At 39.1% G+C, this 15425-nt stretch overlaps 1 protein-coding gene across 1 annotated transcript in view; it reads right to left on the minus strand.

The window, feature by feature from the left end:
- Window positions 1–1542: 1542 nt before the first annotated feature.
- Window positions 1543–15425, minus strand: part of ndst1b (N-deacetylase/N-sulfotransferase (heparan glucosaminyl) 1b) — a 153535-nt gene continuing 139652 nt past the window's right edge. Inside the window, exons 10-16 of the mRNA XM_063011117.1 lie at window positions 13910–14006; window positions 9947–10070; window positions 9229–9403; window positions 7894–8064; window positions 7689–7798; window positions 5882–5984; window positions 1543–2787 (exon numbers count right to left, since the gene is read on the minus strand). Coding sequence (XP_062867187.1) covers window positions 2668–2787; window positions 5882–5984; window positions 7689–7798; window positions 7894–8064; window positions 9229–9403; window positions 9947–10070; window positions 13910–14006 — 900 coding nt within the window. The 3' untranslated portion in view covers window positions 1543–2667. The remainder of the gene's footprint in view (window positions 2788–5881; window positions 5985–7688; window positions 7799–7893; window positions 8065–9228; window positions 9404–9946; window positions 10071–13909; window positions 14007–15425) is intronic.

A 15425-nucleotide genomic window follows, 5' to 3' on the forward strand; every position in this document is an offset into this window, starting at 1 on the left:
TATATATATATATATATATATATATATATAATTTAGTATCGTAGTATGTGGTTTGGGATGCAGTTCTGGACAAGCTGTTCTCACTGCAGTACCTGCTTGCTGATTTATTAAGGCTAGAAAAGAAGTGACAAGTCATCTTACGGGACAAAAATCTAGACAGCTTTTTTGTTGTTCTTAAAATCCAATCGATCTATCGGTATGATGGCTCTTGCTGAATTATTGCTTGCTTGTTTATTTTAGGGTTGAAGTCTGATAAATATAAGTGAACATGTGTCATGTAACCAGAGCAGTAGATATATTAACTAGCAACCTCTTTGTCTTCATAAGAGTACAAATGTAACGGAAACCGTCTGGTGTCTTTGCTACTTAAGGCCCAAGGTTCACTTGTGGGACATATTAATGCCAGTGTGTCTTTGTTTTCTAATATTTAAGTGAATTTTCCGTATCAGCTGATTTAAGTGAACAGAATGAAAACATGATATAAAATGATTTGTGTCTGGATAAATCAAATCCGTTGATTCAGTGTTACAGGCAAGAATCGAACCTATTACCAATACACAGTATCGGATCAGTGCATCCCTACATACAGTCCAAGAATAGTCAATGATTAAAGAACACTGTGCTTATGTGAAACTCTTAGGTCAAAGAAAGTCAGTTTTTGGATGTTTGGAATACAGAAAAACATCCATTTAAAATACTTGTTTCTGGACTCAGTGTAAAAATATTGCCATGCTGTGAGACAGCACTATATTTTACTAAAATGTCCTCTAAAAGCCAGCAGCTCAGATCTGCCTCCCTCTACAGGTACAAATATAAAGTTGGTCCTTCTTTGCTGCTATAACAGCCTCCGATCTTCTGGAAAGCACTACATTTAACCACAAGAGAGAATTCCTGGTTCAGTCCAAATATACAGTCTAGTTCACACAAACTCAAAGACAATGAAATGTTTCCTTCAGGACCTTATTTTGTACAGGAATTGGATGTCTCAAAACTACACACTATTTTCTAACAGTTCAGTTTATGCTGTAGTATTAGGATTTTCCCTTTCACTAGAACTGTAAAACATCTTCAGACAATTATTCCTCCTTTCATACTTTACATTTTTGTCTACTGTAGTGCCAGATTTAGTGTTCTTTTGGGAGCTGCCAAATCAAGTTTCATTTAGCAACTCCAATAGCAGTTGGTTTAAACACCACAGTACTCTTCTACTAGATGTCGGTTTTGTGACCAAGCATTTGTCGCCCCTAACTGTTTCCATTTAACAAGAACCTCACTGATATAGTGGACTAGGGCTGCTTTAGCAGGTCAGAGATATGACATTGCCATGTTGAAAGCCTTAGTATGATCCATACCAAGGGCTGTCTAAAGACATTACATAACTGAATATTTGATTTTCAGCACCTGTACGCACTGTGCATGGCTAAAACAGACAAATCCATTAAATAAAGGGGATTTCGACAGAAGTGTCTATAAACTATACATCAACATATTAATACCACAAGCACCAAAATAAAAGGAATAAGGTAAAAAAAAAAAAAAATACAAGGATAAGAGTTTGTTCATTACAGTTGCAGCAGTGAAAAGAACCAAACCAACTTCAATACTTGGAACAAGACATAAGTGTACATTTTCATGACCCATTTTGCTTGCTAATGCTCATGGCATCACGTGTGCTAACATTCACAAGTGTAAATTATATACTGTATTAACAGTCTAAACAAAACAAAGTCAAGATGGTCCACATATGCCAACGTCTCTCCCAAAAGAAGGAATACATTCCTGGATACACCCTTGGGACCAACCCAAGCTATCCGATCATATCAATATTCATTATGAAAAGAAAATACCGATAAAATAAAGTAACACTAACAGTAAAACACAGGTTAATCCTGCACTGACAACTGGTACCGTAATGTTTTTGCCTGCTCTAATCAGTTCAGGACCCATAAAGCAATACAAAGCATTCCCGCATGTACATAGTTAACAAATGAACAGAGTAGTTTTGATTAAGGCAACCACTAAATACTATGGTGCATTAAATCCCCAGGTACTGTACATGTCCGTATTTACACTCACATTTAGTCTGGATGTAGCTTATAGGTTTGAAGTACCAAGATTTATGTAGCAACTAAATGTCATAAATATTTCAGAAATCATTGACGTCACATTATGTCTAAGTGGGTAGATGTAATGGTGGGCTCAATCTTAAAAAAAAAATTTAGCTTAAAATAAATAAATAAAAAAACTACAGGGCTAGACTGGACTTGCAACAGATGTAAGTGAATAGTTAAAGGACAAAAAAAATCTCTCCTCGTATAGGTCCATCAGTATCTTCTCCACATTCTCTGAAACCATGTCTGAATGTGCCGGTGTGTATTCGCACAAGGTTAAATAAGTCTCTAAATGCTCCCACCGTAACATTAAGCACTCCTGGAAATGTCCAGATGCTCTCCCAAAAAAATGCAAAGCAAGTCTGTGCAGCAGTGTCTGGCTCACTGCAGCTTGCTTTTTCCTCTCCATTTATCCCCTCATCCTCTATGAAAGGGTTTCTGTGTGGGCTGCTGGGTCTCATCCAGCTGCTGGACGCTGGAATCTGGAGCAGTAGTCTTTTCTGGAGCACGTGGAAACGTGCAAGTATGGATTGTGTAGCCCAGCGCCCTCCTCAGGCTACCTGCTGTGCAGCAGCTCCTCTCTCAGCCAGCTCGGCAGTGGCTGACCCATCTTATAAAGCAACTTTGACAGTTCTATGTTGTGCTCCCGGTAGTGTTCTCTTAGGAAGCGGCGTGACTGGAGGAGAGAGGGAAATGAAATCAGGCTCATTTGACAGGGAAGAACATTAAGATTTAAAATGATAACACTTTAAATATGCAGCTCATTAATAACTGTTGTTCGATGAAAGCAGATTAACAGAAGCACAGTATTTTGTAAATGTAAACAATAAATTGTGAATGCTCAAAGAATAAATATAAATAAAATGAGATTGTGAATTTAAAACAGCTGTATATATACACCGATCAACCATAACATTAAAGCCACCTCCTTGTTTCTACACTCACTGTCCATTTACCATATAGAAGCACTTTGTAGTTGTACAATTACTGACTGTAGTCCATCAGTTTCTCTGCATGCATTGTTAGCCCCCTTTCATGCTGTTCTTCTGTGGTCAGGACTCTCCCAGGACCACCACAGAGCAGGTATTATTTGGGTGGTGGATCATTCTCAGCACTGCAGTGACACTGACAGGATGGTGGTGTGTTAGTGTGTGTTGTGCTGATATGAGCGGATCAGACACACTAGCGCTAATGGAGTTTTTAACACCTCACTGTCACTGCTGGACTGAGAATAGTCCAACAACCAAAAATATCCAGTCAACAGCGTCCTGTGACCACTGATGAAGGTCTAGAAGATGACCAACTCTCTCTGACTTTACATCTACAAGGTGGACCAGCTAGGTAGGAGTGTGTAATAGAGTGGACAATGAGTGGACACGATATTTAAAAACTCCAGCAGCACTGCTGTATCTTATCCACTCATACCAGCACAAAACACACTAACACACTACCACCATGTCAGTGTCACTGCAGTGCTGAGAATTATCCACCACCCAAATAATACCTGCTCTGTGGGGGTCCTGACCATTTAAGAACAGGGTGAAAGCAGGCTGAAAAGTATGTAGAGAAACAGATGGACTACAGTCAGTAATGGTAGAACTAAGTGCTTCTATGGTAAGTGGAGCTGATAAAATGGACAGTGAGTGTAGAAACAAGGAGGTGGTTTTAATGTTATGGCTCATCAGTGTGTATATATAATATGGAGCTTTTGTTGTGTATGTATATTTTTGGGGCATTTGGTTAACAGGTGTTTAATAAGAGTCTCACAGAGAGGAGGGCCTTCCCCTTTCATAATGTACAGATGTTAAACAGGTGTGGTCGATGTGACATCTGGTGCAGGCCACTTGATCTACCTGCTTTTTTTAATTCTAATTTGGGTGTGTATGGTGGGGAATATTTTGTATAGTTTGTTTCTGATTGGGGTGTTCCATTATGCTTGCCATATGTTCCAGATGTAGGGGGTAATCAGGAGTTTAGTGTCCATTGAGAGGAGGTTTTGGTCTGACCAGAAAAGAATAAAAGAAACTCAAAGAACAAAAACGAGGACAGAAAAACACAAACAGAAAGAATTACAAATTAACACAGACAAGTGAAATGAAAGATAAATAACCATCGTACAAAGAGAGCCTAAAAAGTAAATAATTAAAGAGTAAAAGCAGGTGTCAGAAATAAAAGAGAATCAGAAAGCACTGTCCTGATCCTGTCAATCAGGAAAATTAAAATCCATCTGGACAAGAGTACAGAGAAACACATGAAAGCTTTTAAACTTCACATCACACAGCGCAGGTGCTCAGTGCTTATTTGTTTGAGTGTTCGTGAGTATATATATATATATATATATATATATATGATCAGCCATAACATTAAAACCACCTCCTTGTTTCTACACTCACTGGTCATTTTATCAGCTCCACTTATCATATAAAAGCATTTTGTAGTTCTACAATTACTGACTGTAGTCCATCTGTTTCTCTACATACTTTTTAAGCCTGCTTTCACCCTGTTCTTCAGTGGTCAGGACCCCCACAGTACCACCACAGAGCAGGTATTATTTAGGTGGTGGATGATTCTCAGCACTGCAGTGACACTGACATGGTGGTGGTGTGTTAGTGTGTGTTGTGCTGGTATGAGTGGATAAGATACAGCAGCGTTGCTGGAGTTTTTAAATACCATGTCCACTCAGTGTCCACTCTATTAGACACTCCTACCTAGTTGGTCCACCTTGTAGATGTAAAGTCGAGACAATCACTCATCTATTGCTGCTGTTTGAGTTGGTCATCTTCTAGACCTTCATCAGTGGTCACAGGATGCTGCCCACGGGGCGCTGTTGGCTGGATATTTTTGGTTGGTGGACTATTCTCAGTCCAGCAGTGACAGTGAGGTGTTTAAAAACTCCATCAGCGCCGCTGTGTCTGATCCACTCATATCAGCACAACAAACACTAACACACCAACCACCATGTCAGTGTAACTGCAGTGCTGAGAATGATCCACCACCTAAATAATACCTACTCTGTAGTGGTCCTGGGAGAGTCCTGACCATTGAAGAACAGCATACATATACACTTACGAACACGCAAACAAATAATGATAGTGTGTTAAGAATTTATGTTAAATACGTAGATTCTGGCATTTTTGTTGTTTTGGCCCTTTTGGTGCACCACAGCAGATACAGCAATATTATTGTATTTTCTTGTTAAACATTTTCCTCAAAAAACAAAAGGATCAGTGCAGAATTTACCATGATTATCATTTGCACTGCCATCACTTATCATCACCTTCATGTCAGAAATGATAAATTGCATCATTGTTCAGATGATTGCTGAAGGTGTGATTTAAAAAAAAGAAATTATGACAGACGCTGCAGGTCAGGAGCCAATATCCACTAGTGTGTGAGTGTGTACTTTGCCATGCTGTGTGCATTTTTGACTTGCAGGAGTACCCCCACCCTAGTACTGAGGTACACTCAGAACATGACAGTCTGTCCTTCCACCCCTCATTAAGTTTGATGTTCCTGCCAAGATGCTTCAAGGTAACATCAAGGACCTCGGCACATTACCACACAGTTTTGAGTCAGACAGCGTAAAGCACTGCAGTGCCACCAGACACTGTGCCTGCGGTGGCACACGCAGTCCTGTCAGCACTGATAAAAAAACATCCAATCACACACTCATGTTCCTAATACTCATGCAAATACACTCATCTTATTTTATCTTATCTTCTACACACAATCCAAATAAAACACAGAAAAAACATTTCATTCATTCTTACATCCGCATCCATGTCAGGATATCGTCGTCCTTTGCTTTTTCCTAGACATTTAGTCTTTCCCCCATCCAGCAGCTGGCACCAGAAGCCCTTCTTTGGATCAAACCTGTAACACAGAGCGAGAGAGGACCTAAATGAGCTGAACCGGAGTTATGATTCAATAAAAAGGCATTCACATTAGTGTATTGGAAGCAGAGGGAATCAGACAGATGGAGTAGATGCTGATCTGTTAGGAGAAACAAACACAGGATAAAGCAAACCTGTCGTTCACCAAGGAACAGAACGAACAGATGTTGCTGCATATGAACCTGCTGCAGTGATTACCTGATCATGCATGCGGGAGCAGGAGAGAGACACTGAAAAGCTATCGAGAGAGCAGGAAAACAGTCAAGAATGACATGGAGAGGGATTGGATGAAAAAAGGAAAAGATAGATATACAAACGGAACGTAATTAACCCAGACCTAAATAGAGACATTCAAAAACAAACTTAAATTAAGACAGAAAAAATAAATTAAGCCAAATTTTATTTTACTGAATTTGGTATGTGGAGCTTTTGTCAGGTATGTATATTTTGGGGCATTTGGTTAACAGGTGTTTGATTTATAGGGGTATGTCTCACAGAGAGGAGGGCCTTCCTCTTTCATTAAGTACAGATGTTTAACAGGTGTGGCCAATGTGGCATCTGGAGCAGGCCACTTGATCTACCCGCATTTTTTTGGTTTAATTGTATGTATGGTGGGGCATACATTTGGTTTGAAGTGTGTATGGTGGGGCATATTTTGTATAGTTTGTTTCTGATTGGGGTGTCCAAATGCTTGCCATATGTTCCTGATGTAGGGGGTAATCAGGAGTTTAGCGTCCATTGAAGAGAGGTTTTGATCTGACCAAAAAAGAGTAAAAGAAACAGACAGAACTAGACAAAGAAAAAAGAAGGAAAAGACAAGAAAGAAAAAAAGGAAAGAAAGAAAGCCATAAAAAAAAAGAAAGAAAAGAGAAAGAAAGATCATATGTTAAGAATTTGTTATTTAGAAAGAAAGATAGCAAGCAGAAAGCAAAAAGGAAAAGAAAGCAAGCAAAAAAAAAAAAAAAAATAAATGAAAGTAAGAAATAAAGAAATAAAGAAAAAAAGGAAATAATTAAAAAATAAAATAATAAAAATAAAGAAAGAAAGAAAGAAAGAAATCAATCAATAAATAAAGAAGGAAAGAAAGAAAGAAATAAAGAAAAAAAAATAAAGAAAGAAAGAAGAAAAGAAAGTTAATAAAGAAAGAAAGAAAGAAAGAAAGTTAATAAATAAATAAAGAAAGAAAGAAAAAAAGAAAGAAAGAAAGAAAGAAAGAAGGAAAGAAAGAAAGAAAGACCCAAAACAAAATGATAAATCAAGAAGAGTGAAAACAACAAAGCATAAAAGAAGGGACTTAGACAACAAAAAACAAAAAGAAAAACTGAATATGTAAAAAAAAAAAAACAAGACATTATTATAAATTAAGATAGACAAGTGAAATGAAAGTTAAATAACCAACGTACAAAGAGAGTCAAAAAAGTAAATAATCAATGAGTAAAAGCAGGTGTCAGAAATAAAAGAGAATCAGAAAGCACTGTCCTGATCCTGTCAATCAGGAAAATTAAAATCCATCTGGACAAGAGTACAGAGAAACACATGAAAGCTTTTAAACTTCACATCACACAGCACAGGTGCTCAGTGCTTAATAATGCATTTATTACTGGCCTCCAGTCACTGTTCCTTCCCCATCGTTCATGAACAACTGACTATGTTTGGAATAATCTGACAGGTAAATGAAACTTACGCAAGGATCTTATGATAGTTCAGTGTGTTTGTGAGGCTGAGAAACTTCTGGATCTTGTCCATGACTGACGCAGGCTCTGTCCTGAGCATCTGACCATCTAGCACCAGGATCTGTGTAAAAAAGGGCCTCATTTAAAATGTCCACATACTTCTACAGTCAACTATTATTTATTCATCTGTCCGTCTAGCTGTCCGTCCATTCATACCTGGCTGGGATGATAGTGATTAAGCCATCGCTGAAGGTGTGTGGCATACAGGCCGGGCATGAGACAGCGATTCTGCAGTATCTTTAATTTGACGGGGGCATCATGGCCAGCAGTGATGACATCGTGGAAGGTGTACTTCTGAGCAACAGGGTCATCATGGGCCCTCTGGTGCTGAAATAACAATGGAATCAGTTACTGTGCTGTACGCTGATACAAATGTACTTAAGTTAAACACTTAATAGAATGGCTTTATTTGTCATATATACATATACAGGTGTACAGGATTGATAGCCCAAAGCTCTACCCACTAGGATTCCAGTGTCCCCACTTTACAGGCTTATCAGTAAAGTAAGAGCCTAAGGATTAGTTCTCATGGGTCTAAGTCATGCTTGATGAAAGCTTTATTAGCAACTTAATAGTGCTAAATGCCTAATCAGCTACTTCCATCTGCATTTACATTTTAAGCATTTAGCAGACGCTTTTATGCAAAGTGACTTACAGTACTGTGACAGTGTATTGTCTAAGCAATTAAGGGTTAAGGGCCTTGCTCAAGGGCCCAACAGCGGCAACCTGGCAGTGATGGGGCTTGAACCAGTGACCTTTTGATTACTAGTACCAGTATCTTAACAGCTAGGCTACAACCCCATCTGGTCTATAAGAAGGACTACATAATAAACTACATGGTGGCTCAATGGGTAGCACTGTCGCCTCACAGCAAGAAGGTCCTGGGTTTGATTCCCAAGTGGAGCGGTCCAGGTCTTTCTGTGTGGAGTTTGCATATTCTCCCTGTGTCTGTGTGGGTTTTCCAGGGCGCTCCGGTTTCCTCCCACAGTCCAAAGACATGCAAGTGAGGTGAATTGGAGATACAAAATTGTCCATGACTGTGTTTGACATTGAACTTGAACTGATGAATCTTGTTTAACCAGTAATTACATGTCCTGTCATGAATGTAATCAAACAATGAATGTAAAACAATGTTAAAATCCTAATAAATAAATAAACTAAATGATGAACTGCAAAGCCTGATTCTGGAGAAGCCAGATAAAAAAATGATTTGAAAGTATAAGGTTGTAGCCTAGCGATTAAGGTACTAAACTAGTAATCACAAGGTTGCTGGTTCAAGCCCCACCACTGCCAAGTTGCTTCTGTTGGGTCCTTGAGCAAGGCACCTTAAACCTCAACTGCTCAGACTGTATACTGTCCTAGTACTGTAAGTCACTTTGGATAAAGGTGTCTGCTAAATGCCAAAAATGTAAATGCAAATGTAAACAGTACCTGGTGTGTCTATATGGGACCCAGAATTCATCAGTGATTCATATTAAGTACCAGACTAACCTGATACCAGGAGTACGCCCTGTCCGCTGGATTGATGAGGATGGTGATGATCTTAGCTTTAGGAAGAAGTGCGGCTGCTCGCCGGGCTGCCACCTCCGAGTCGAAGTAGTTGGCACTCTTCTCAAAGTAGAAGTCTGAGCTCGTGTTGGAGGGCAGAGGAAAGTACTCCATATACCTGAGAGACAAAAACAAGATATGGAGTAAAAACACTAGACCAGGAGAGCAGCTTGTCTGTGGGCGTATGAAGGACCTGGTAGGAAATTTCATCTCACTGTAGGGCCTTGTAACACTAGGGCTTGTGTAACAAGCATTTCCACCTCAGCTACTCACAACACTCCAATACCTGCTTTCTTATCATGGCAGAAAGTAAAAAGAAGAAAGGCAGCTTGGCTCTGATCTCAGGAGCCGACTTTATGTTAGCTACGCTTTCATCTGACAGGGGAAGTCGTGTTGAGGAGGCCTGTGTGTTTTCAAAAACATAATCTCTTAATTTCAAGGGAGCGTTGGCTTTCATTGTGGTTCATGTGCCAAACATCAGAGCACGCCAATTTCACTAGCAAAGCATTACATGGCGGTTAACAGGACTATTGAGCTTAACTCATGCATGCTGCATCAAAAAGCACAGACAAAAATCCTAAAAATGAGAGGGAGGACAGGAATTCTGTGGTATTGTGTGAGAGATAGAGAGAGAGTGATAATGAGAAATCTAGACACACACCAGTCAATACCCCTGTGGTAATTACGGCCGTTGAAGAACTGGATCTCCTCAAAGGTCTCTTTGCTGGGGTAATTACTGGTCAGGTCGGGGTGCATGCCCAGGAACAGATAGAGCGCTGTCGTTCCTGCAACCAAGTCAGATAAAAGAGTTCATAGTCGGGTTTAGGAATGCTTAATAATCTGGGAAAGTGCCCATTTTTAGATTGAGAACACAAAGTTTTGGATAACAGGCAAATCTGAATGTACAGACATACAAACTGCTTATATTTGGGTGCTGTTTCATAACTTTTAAGAAGGGGCAAAAAGTAAGGCTGATTTGTCTCTTATATGAGCAAAATAGAATTTGTTGTTTATTATTTATGTGACTTTAATAAAAATGCAAATATTTTGGGCATTTTTCCTTAAGGTGCAAATGGAAACTATAATCTGATGTAAGTTCTACACAGTGTCTACAGATTCTTTAATTAAATTGTTATAAAAAATATAAAAAAGAATATTCAAATGTCAAGCAGACCTTAATAAACTGTCAACAACTGTTAACATCAGAAGCTTAAATTATGTACAAACCCCTTTCTTCTAGGGGTCCAATTCCACTCAGTACTACAAATGTACAGATAAGGACACCTAACTGACCTCCCATCTTTCTATTTCAGCAAATAAAGCCTACATTTTTCACTTGGATATGGACTGACCATATGAAAAGTGTTTCTCCAGAACACGCTGTCTTCTGTTTGGATCTTCAAGCTTCTTAATGGCTCATTCATGGATCTTCTAATTGTATCCATCCATCTTAACGCTGGCCGTTCTCTACCATGTATTAATGTCTTTTACAATTAATTGGTTTTTCTCTCTTCTCCAGAATTAAAGAGCTTCAGTTTGGTTATCTGGGCGTCAAGTTAGGGGCTAGGTTTATTTTCGAGGATCCATTTGTTTTGTCTTTTTAGAGTCCAAGGTACTCTCACCAGCTCCACAGTTTAAAAGCATTGATATTCTTCCTTGTCCAGCTTTTACATTCATTAAGAAGCACAGAGAAGACCAAAGTCTTTGTTTGGAGAAACTAATCTTTTCCAGTCCCTTCGTACTCGTTCTTTGCATAATAATGCTGCTTTGTTTAACTCAGTCATATAGAATAAAAAAAAAAAAAATCACAAAACCACAGAGCACAAGCAAGTTTAATCTTTTCCGTTCTGAGTGGGGGCTAGTGTAACAATAAATATACATAATGTACATATGAATATATGCAAAATCCAGCTTAATCTACTTTATTTTTTCCTCATTAACAATTTTCATTATTTACAGACTAAAATAAAAAATGGATAAAGGAGGTAACATAAAAAGCAGAGCTGTACAGCGGATCAGTACGATCTGCATAACTGATCTGGCACAAATTTTATGCTGGATGCCCTTCGTGATGCAACACTTCTTATTTTTATCCCGGCATGAGACTGGCACTGAAAGCACACTGACAAGTGCACCTTCCAGTTCCAGCAGTTAAGCTGTTTGGCCATCCTCCTTCCTCAGACATAGCCAATATCACCGCAGTAATGCACTAGTGTGATTTACCCACAAAAAAGGCCCACAAACACATCTGTTTAGACTGTGACTGAAAATTTTTAATTTACACTAGACATATGAATACGTACTCAATTACTACTTAGAAAATGTAGATATGCTCAGGACATGATTGGCAATAGTCATATTCCAAGAATACTGCTACAATAGAATGTTACTGGATGTGTATGTGATAAAAGCATCAATATCATTGTATGACTTCCAAAACCCAGTTCTAGCTGATTTAGACCAGTTCCTATGTTAACTGTGGAATCTTCCACTGTCCTACAAGGTCACTAACAAGATATATAAGGATGTTTATTATTATTATTGTTGACACATTCACAGAGCCTCCGTGTCAGACTCTGTCGGTATGATCCTTCTCTGCAGACAAGATTAAAACTGTTTTCTACTCACAATCAAGTCTTTGAAGTATTTTATGAAGGGTTTTTCCACCACAGGACTTTGATAAATAAAAAAACACAGCAACTAGCTACACAATCCATTTAGTGACACACAGTAATTCTAGTGAACTGAGGAAATCTACGTGAGAGTTTAGTGCTGATAAAAAATGAAGCAGCCCCTGCAAAAATTCATCTTTGAAATTGAACACCAGACGTTAACCAAAACAATATTTGCAAGGCTCACATTTTTGTCCAGTCAATTCACACACACTATACATGCATGAAGTAATAGCTGGCAGTAAATGCTTAACAATCGCTGAGTGCAGCCAAGATATAGATAACGAATAGAAATACATTCACTACCAAATACATTAAATAAAACAGATATTTTTTTTAAACACAGGATACATAAACTGATAAGCCATAAAACCCCCTCCTTGTTTCTACACTCACTGTCCATTTTTTAGCTCCACTTACCATATAGAAGCACTTTGTAGTTCTACAATTACTGACTGTAATCCATCTGTTTCTCTACATACTTTTTTAGCCTTCTTTCACCCTGTTCTTCAATGGTCAGGACCCCCACAGGACCACCACAGAGCAGGTATTATTTAGGAGGTGAATCCTTCTCAGCACTGCAGTGACACTGACATGGTGGTGGTGTGTTAGTACGTGTTGTGCTGGTATGAGTGGATCAGACACAGCAGCGCTGCTGGAGTTTTTAAATATTGTGTCCACTCTATTAGACACTCCTACCTAGTTGGTCCACCTTGTAGATGTAAAGTCAGAGACGATCGCTCATCTATTGCTGCTGTTTGAGTTGGTCGTCTTCTAGACCTTCATCAGTGGTCACAGGACGCTGCCCACGGGGCACTGTTGGCGGGATATTTTTGGTTGGCGGACTATTCTCAGTCCAGCAGGGACAGTGAGGTGTCTTATCCACTCATACCAACACAACACACACTAACACACCACCGTCATGTCAGTGTCACTGCAGTGCTGAGAATGATCCACCACCTAAATAATACCTGCTCTGTGGTGGTCCTGGGAGAGTCCTGACCATTGAAGAACAGCATGAAAGGGGGCTAACAAAGCATGCAGAGAAACAGATGGACTACAGTCAGTAATTGTAGAACTACAAAGTGCTTCTATATGGTAAATGGAACTGATAAAATGGACAATGTGTGTAGAAAAAAGGAGGTGGTTATTTTAAATAAAATGTTTGGCATATGTTGCTTGTTTTGTTCATGTAGAACACAGATGCAAGTCGAGGACTTTTTATTAATTAAAAAGAATGCACAAAAATGATTTAAATCCTTTTCCTCAGTCCCCTGTTTGTCACTGGGTAGACCAATAAACCTGAAGTGGAGGAGAACTAGCCAACCACACATAGCTCACAAAATGTTTAGATGATGCTTTTCTGTTGTGGCACTCGCAAACCATGATTACATTATTTTAAACATCAATGAACCACTCCAAAAACAACCAATAATAAAGTCAAGCCAATTTTAGTCCACAACCGACTAAGAAAAGCTTTCAGATTCAAGTGTGTTCACTAATAGATGGAGCAAAGATCTGAGGTAATTACACAGTATTAAAAATGCTCATTCCCCTTAATCCAGCATTTACTGAAAAGATTAACACAAGCATTTTAGCTACTCTGAAACTGGGCTATAGCTCCCTCAGGACAGAGATTACAAGTTTAATTAGCCAGCGCTGTAAACCTGGAATTCTCATTTACTGGGGGGCAATGAGAGCTGCAGTAAAATTCTCTGAAAATGTCTGCCTACCCTGCCTGTCTCGCCACGAATTCAGTAAAAGAAGCAAAACCACTGACTGGCTTGCTGTAAATGACAAAATCAGCCGTCTCACTGAGTAACAGTACAGAAATCAAACAGCTGAAGAACTGCTTTAGTAGTCTGAGACTCTGCAGTGGCAAAAACGGCTAGATGGCGCTAGTGTATACCACTCTAGTGTGTATAAATTCATGAGCAGAGATCCATACTTACCAGTTTTCTGGGGGCCTATGATAAGCAGCTTTGGAAAGCGGTCACAGGTCTTCTCTTTGGACCAAATGTCTTTGTGTCTTTTGTCCTCGCAGGGGTCCTGTTGGAAAGAAAGGCTGTCAGGATTACAATGCCACAGGCACCACAGCTCCGGCTGCAACCTCAGCTGTCGAAACCACAAGCCGAGGCGCAGGCCAGCAGGATATGTAACTCCTGCGTAAAGGCGTATTAACTATTGCGAACAGCCGCAGAGTGGAGCAAACCATTAAATGTCAATAAATCACAGCGTCGGCCTGCAGATATTGCTGTTAATTTGACCAGCTTATTCCACTGGGATGTGTGGAAAACCCCTCCCTTCATCTCCAGCTCCGCCGGCTGAGAAAATGCTCACAAAGTTCAGAGAAGTGTCCAGTGGTTATAAACTAGGCTTAAGATATCATAAACTACACAAACACATTTTTATTAGTAAACCAAAAGAAAAGAAAACAGTATAACTAGTTTAACTCGTCGTAGCTGATTTTCTTTTAGTAACATTTTTAGGTCTTGGGTATAGCAGCAACACTCACTATACAACAGCAAAGTTTAAAGTTTTAAATTATTATTAATAACAATGCTCATAAAAAAAATTCTGTTTATTTATTCACTTCTTTATTTAAATAATTCTTGGATAATTCATTTCTATATGTATAATTTCTATATGTATATTTCCTAATATATAGCCACTTAATATTTAGCCACTTGTACATACAGTGGATTCAGGAAGAGTCAGGAATCAGACTTTTTACTTTTTGATGTGGATTTGATTTTAAATGGATATATTTGCAATTTTACCCATCAATCTACACTTAATTACTCACAACGACGAGGTAAAAGCATGATTTTTAGAGCATTTAGAAACAGTCATGCATATTCAGAATCTGGATTTGGGCAGCTTATCCCAATATTCATGGCAGATCCTCACAAGCTTAGTCAGAGTGGATGGCGAGCAGATTGAATCTGGGAACTGCCATGTTCAAATCTTTCCACAGATGTCTAATGGGGTTTAAGTCTGGGCTTTGGTTGGGTCACTGCTGTGTAGTTCTGGCTTTATGTTTTGGGTTACTGTTACAATGAAAGGTAAACTGGGTGAATTGTCGTACCTAATGGGTGCACTTGTGGGGTGCACTTTGGTTGCATTCATCCGTCCCTCAGTTCTTACCAGAATATCCCTGCTGCTGAAAAGCACTTCATAGCATGATCCTACCATGATTCAGCATAGGGATTGTTATTAGCCAGATGATGTGGCAGTGCCTGCTTTTTTGCAAGACATAGAGCTAGCTAACTTTTCATTTCATCACACCTAAAAAATCTTGTTTTGTTTTCTTATGCTGCCAACATCCTTCACGGCTGTCAGATGTTTTTACTTAACAGTGGCTTCTGTCTTGGCACTCTAATATTAAAGCTTATGCTGCAGAGATGGTTGTCTGACCAATAGTATCTCTCAGGGTCCTTTTCTTTCTTGGTCCTGTCAGACCCAGGA

This window comes from Trichomycterus rosablanca, chromosome 16 (genome assembly GCF_030014385.1).
Source record: "Trichomycterus rosablanca isolate fTriRos1 chromosome 16, fTriRos1.hap1, whole genome shotgun sequence".
NCBI classification, from domain to species: Eukaryota; Metazoa; Chordata; class Actinopteri; order Siluriformes; family Trichomycteridae; genus Trichomycterus; species Trichomycterus rosablanca.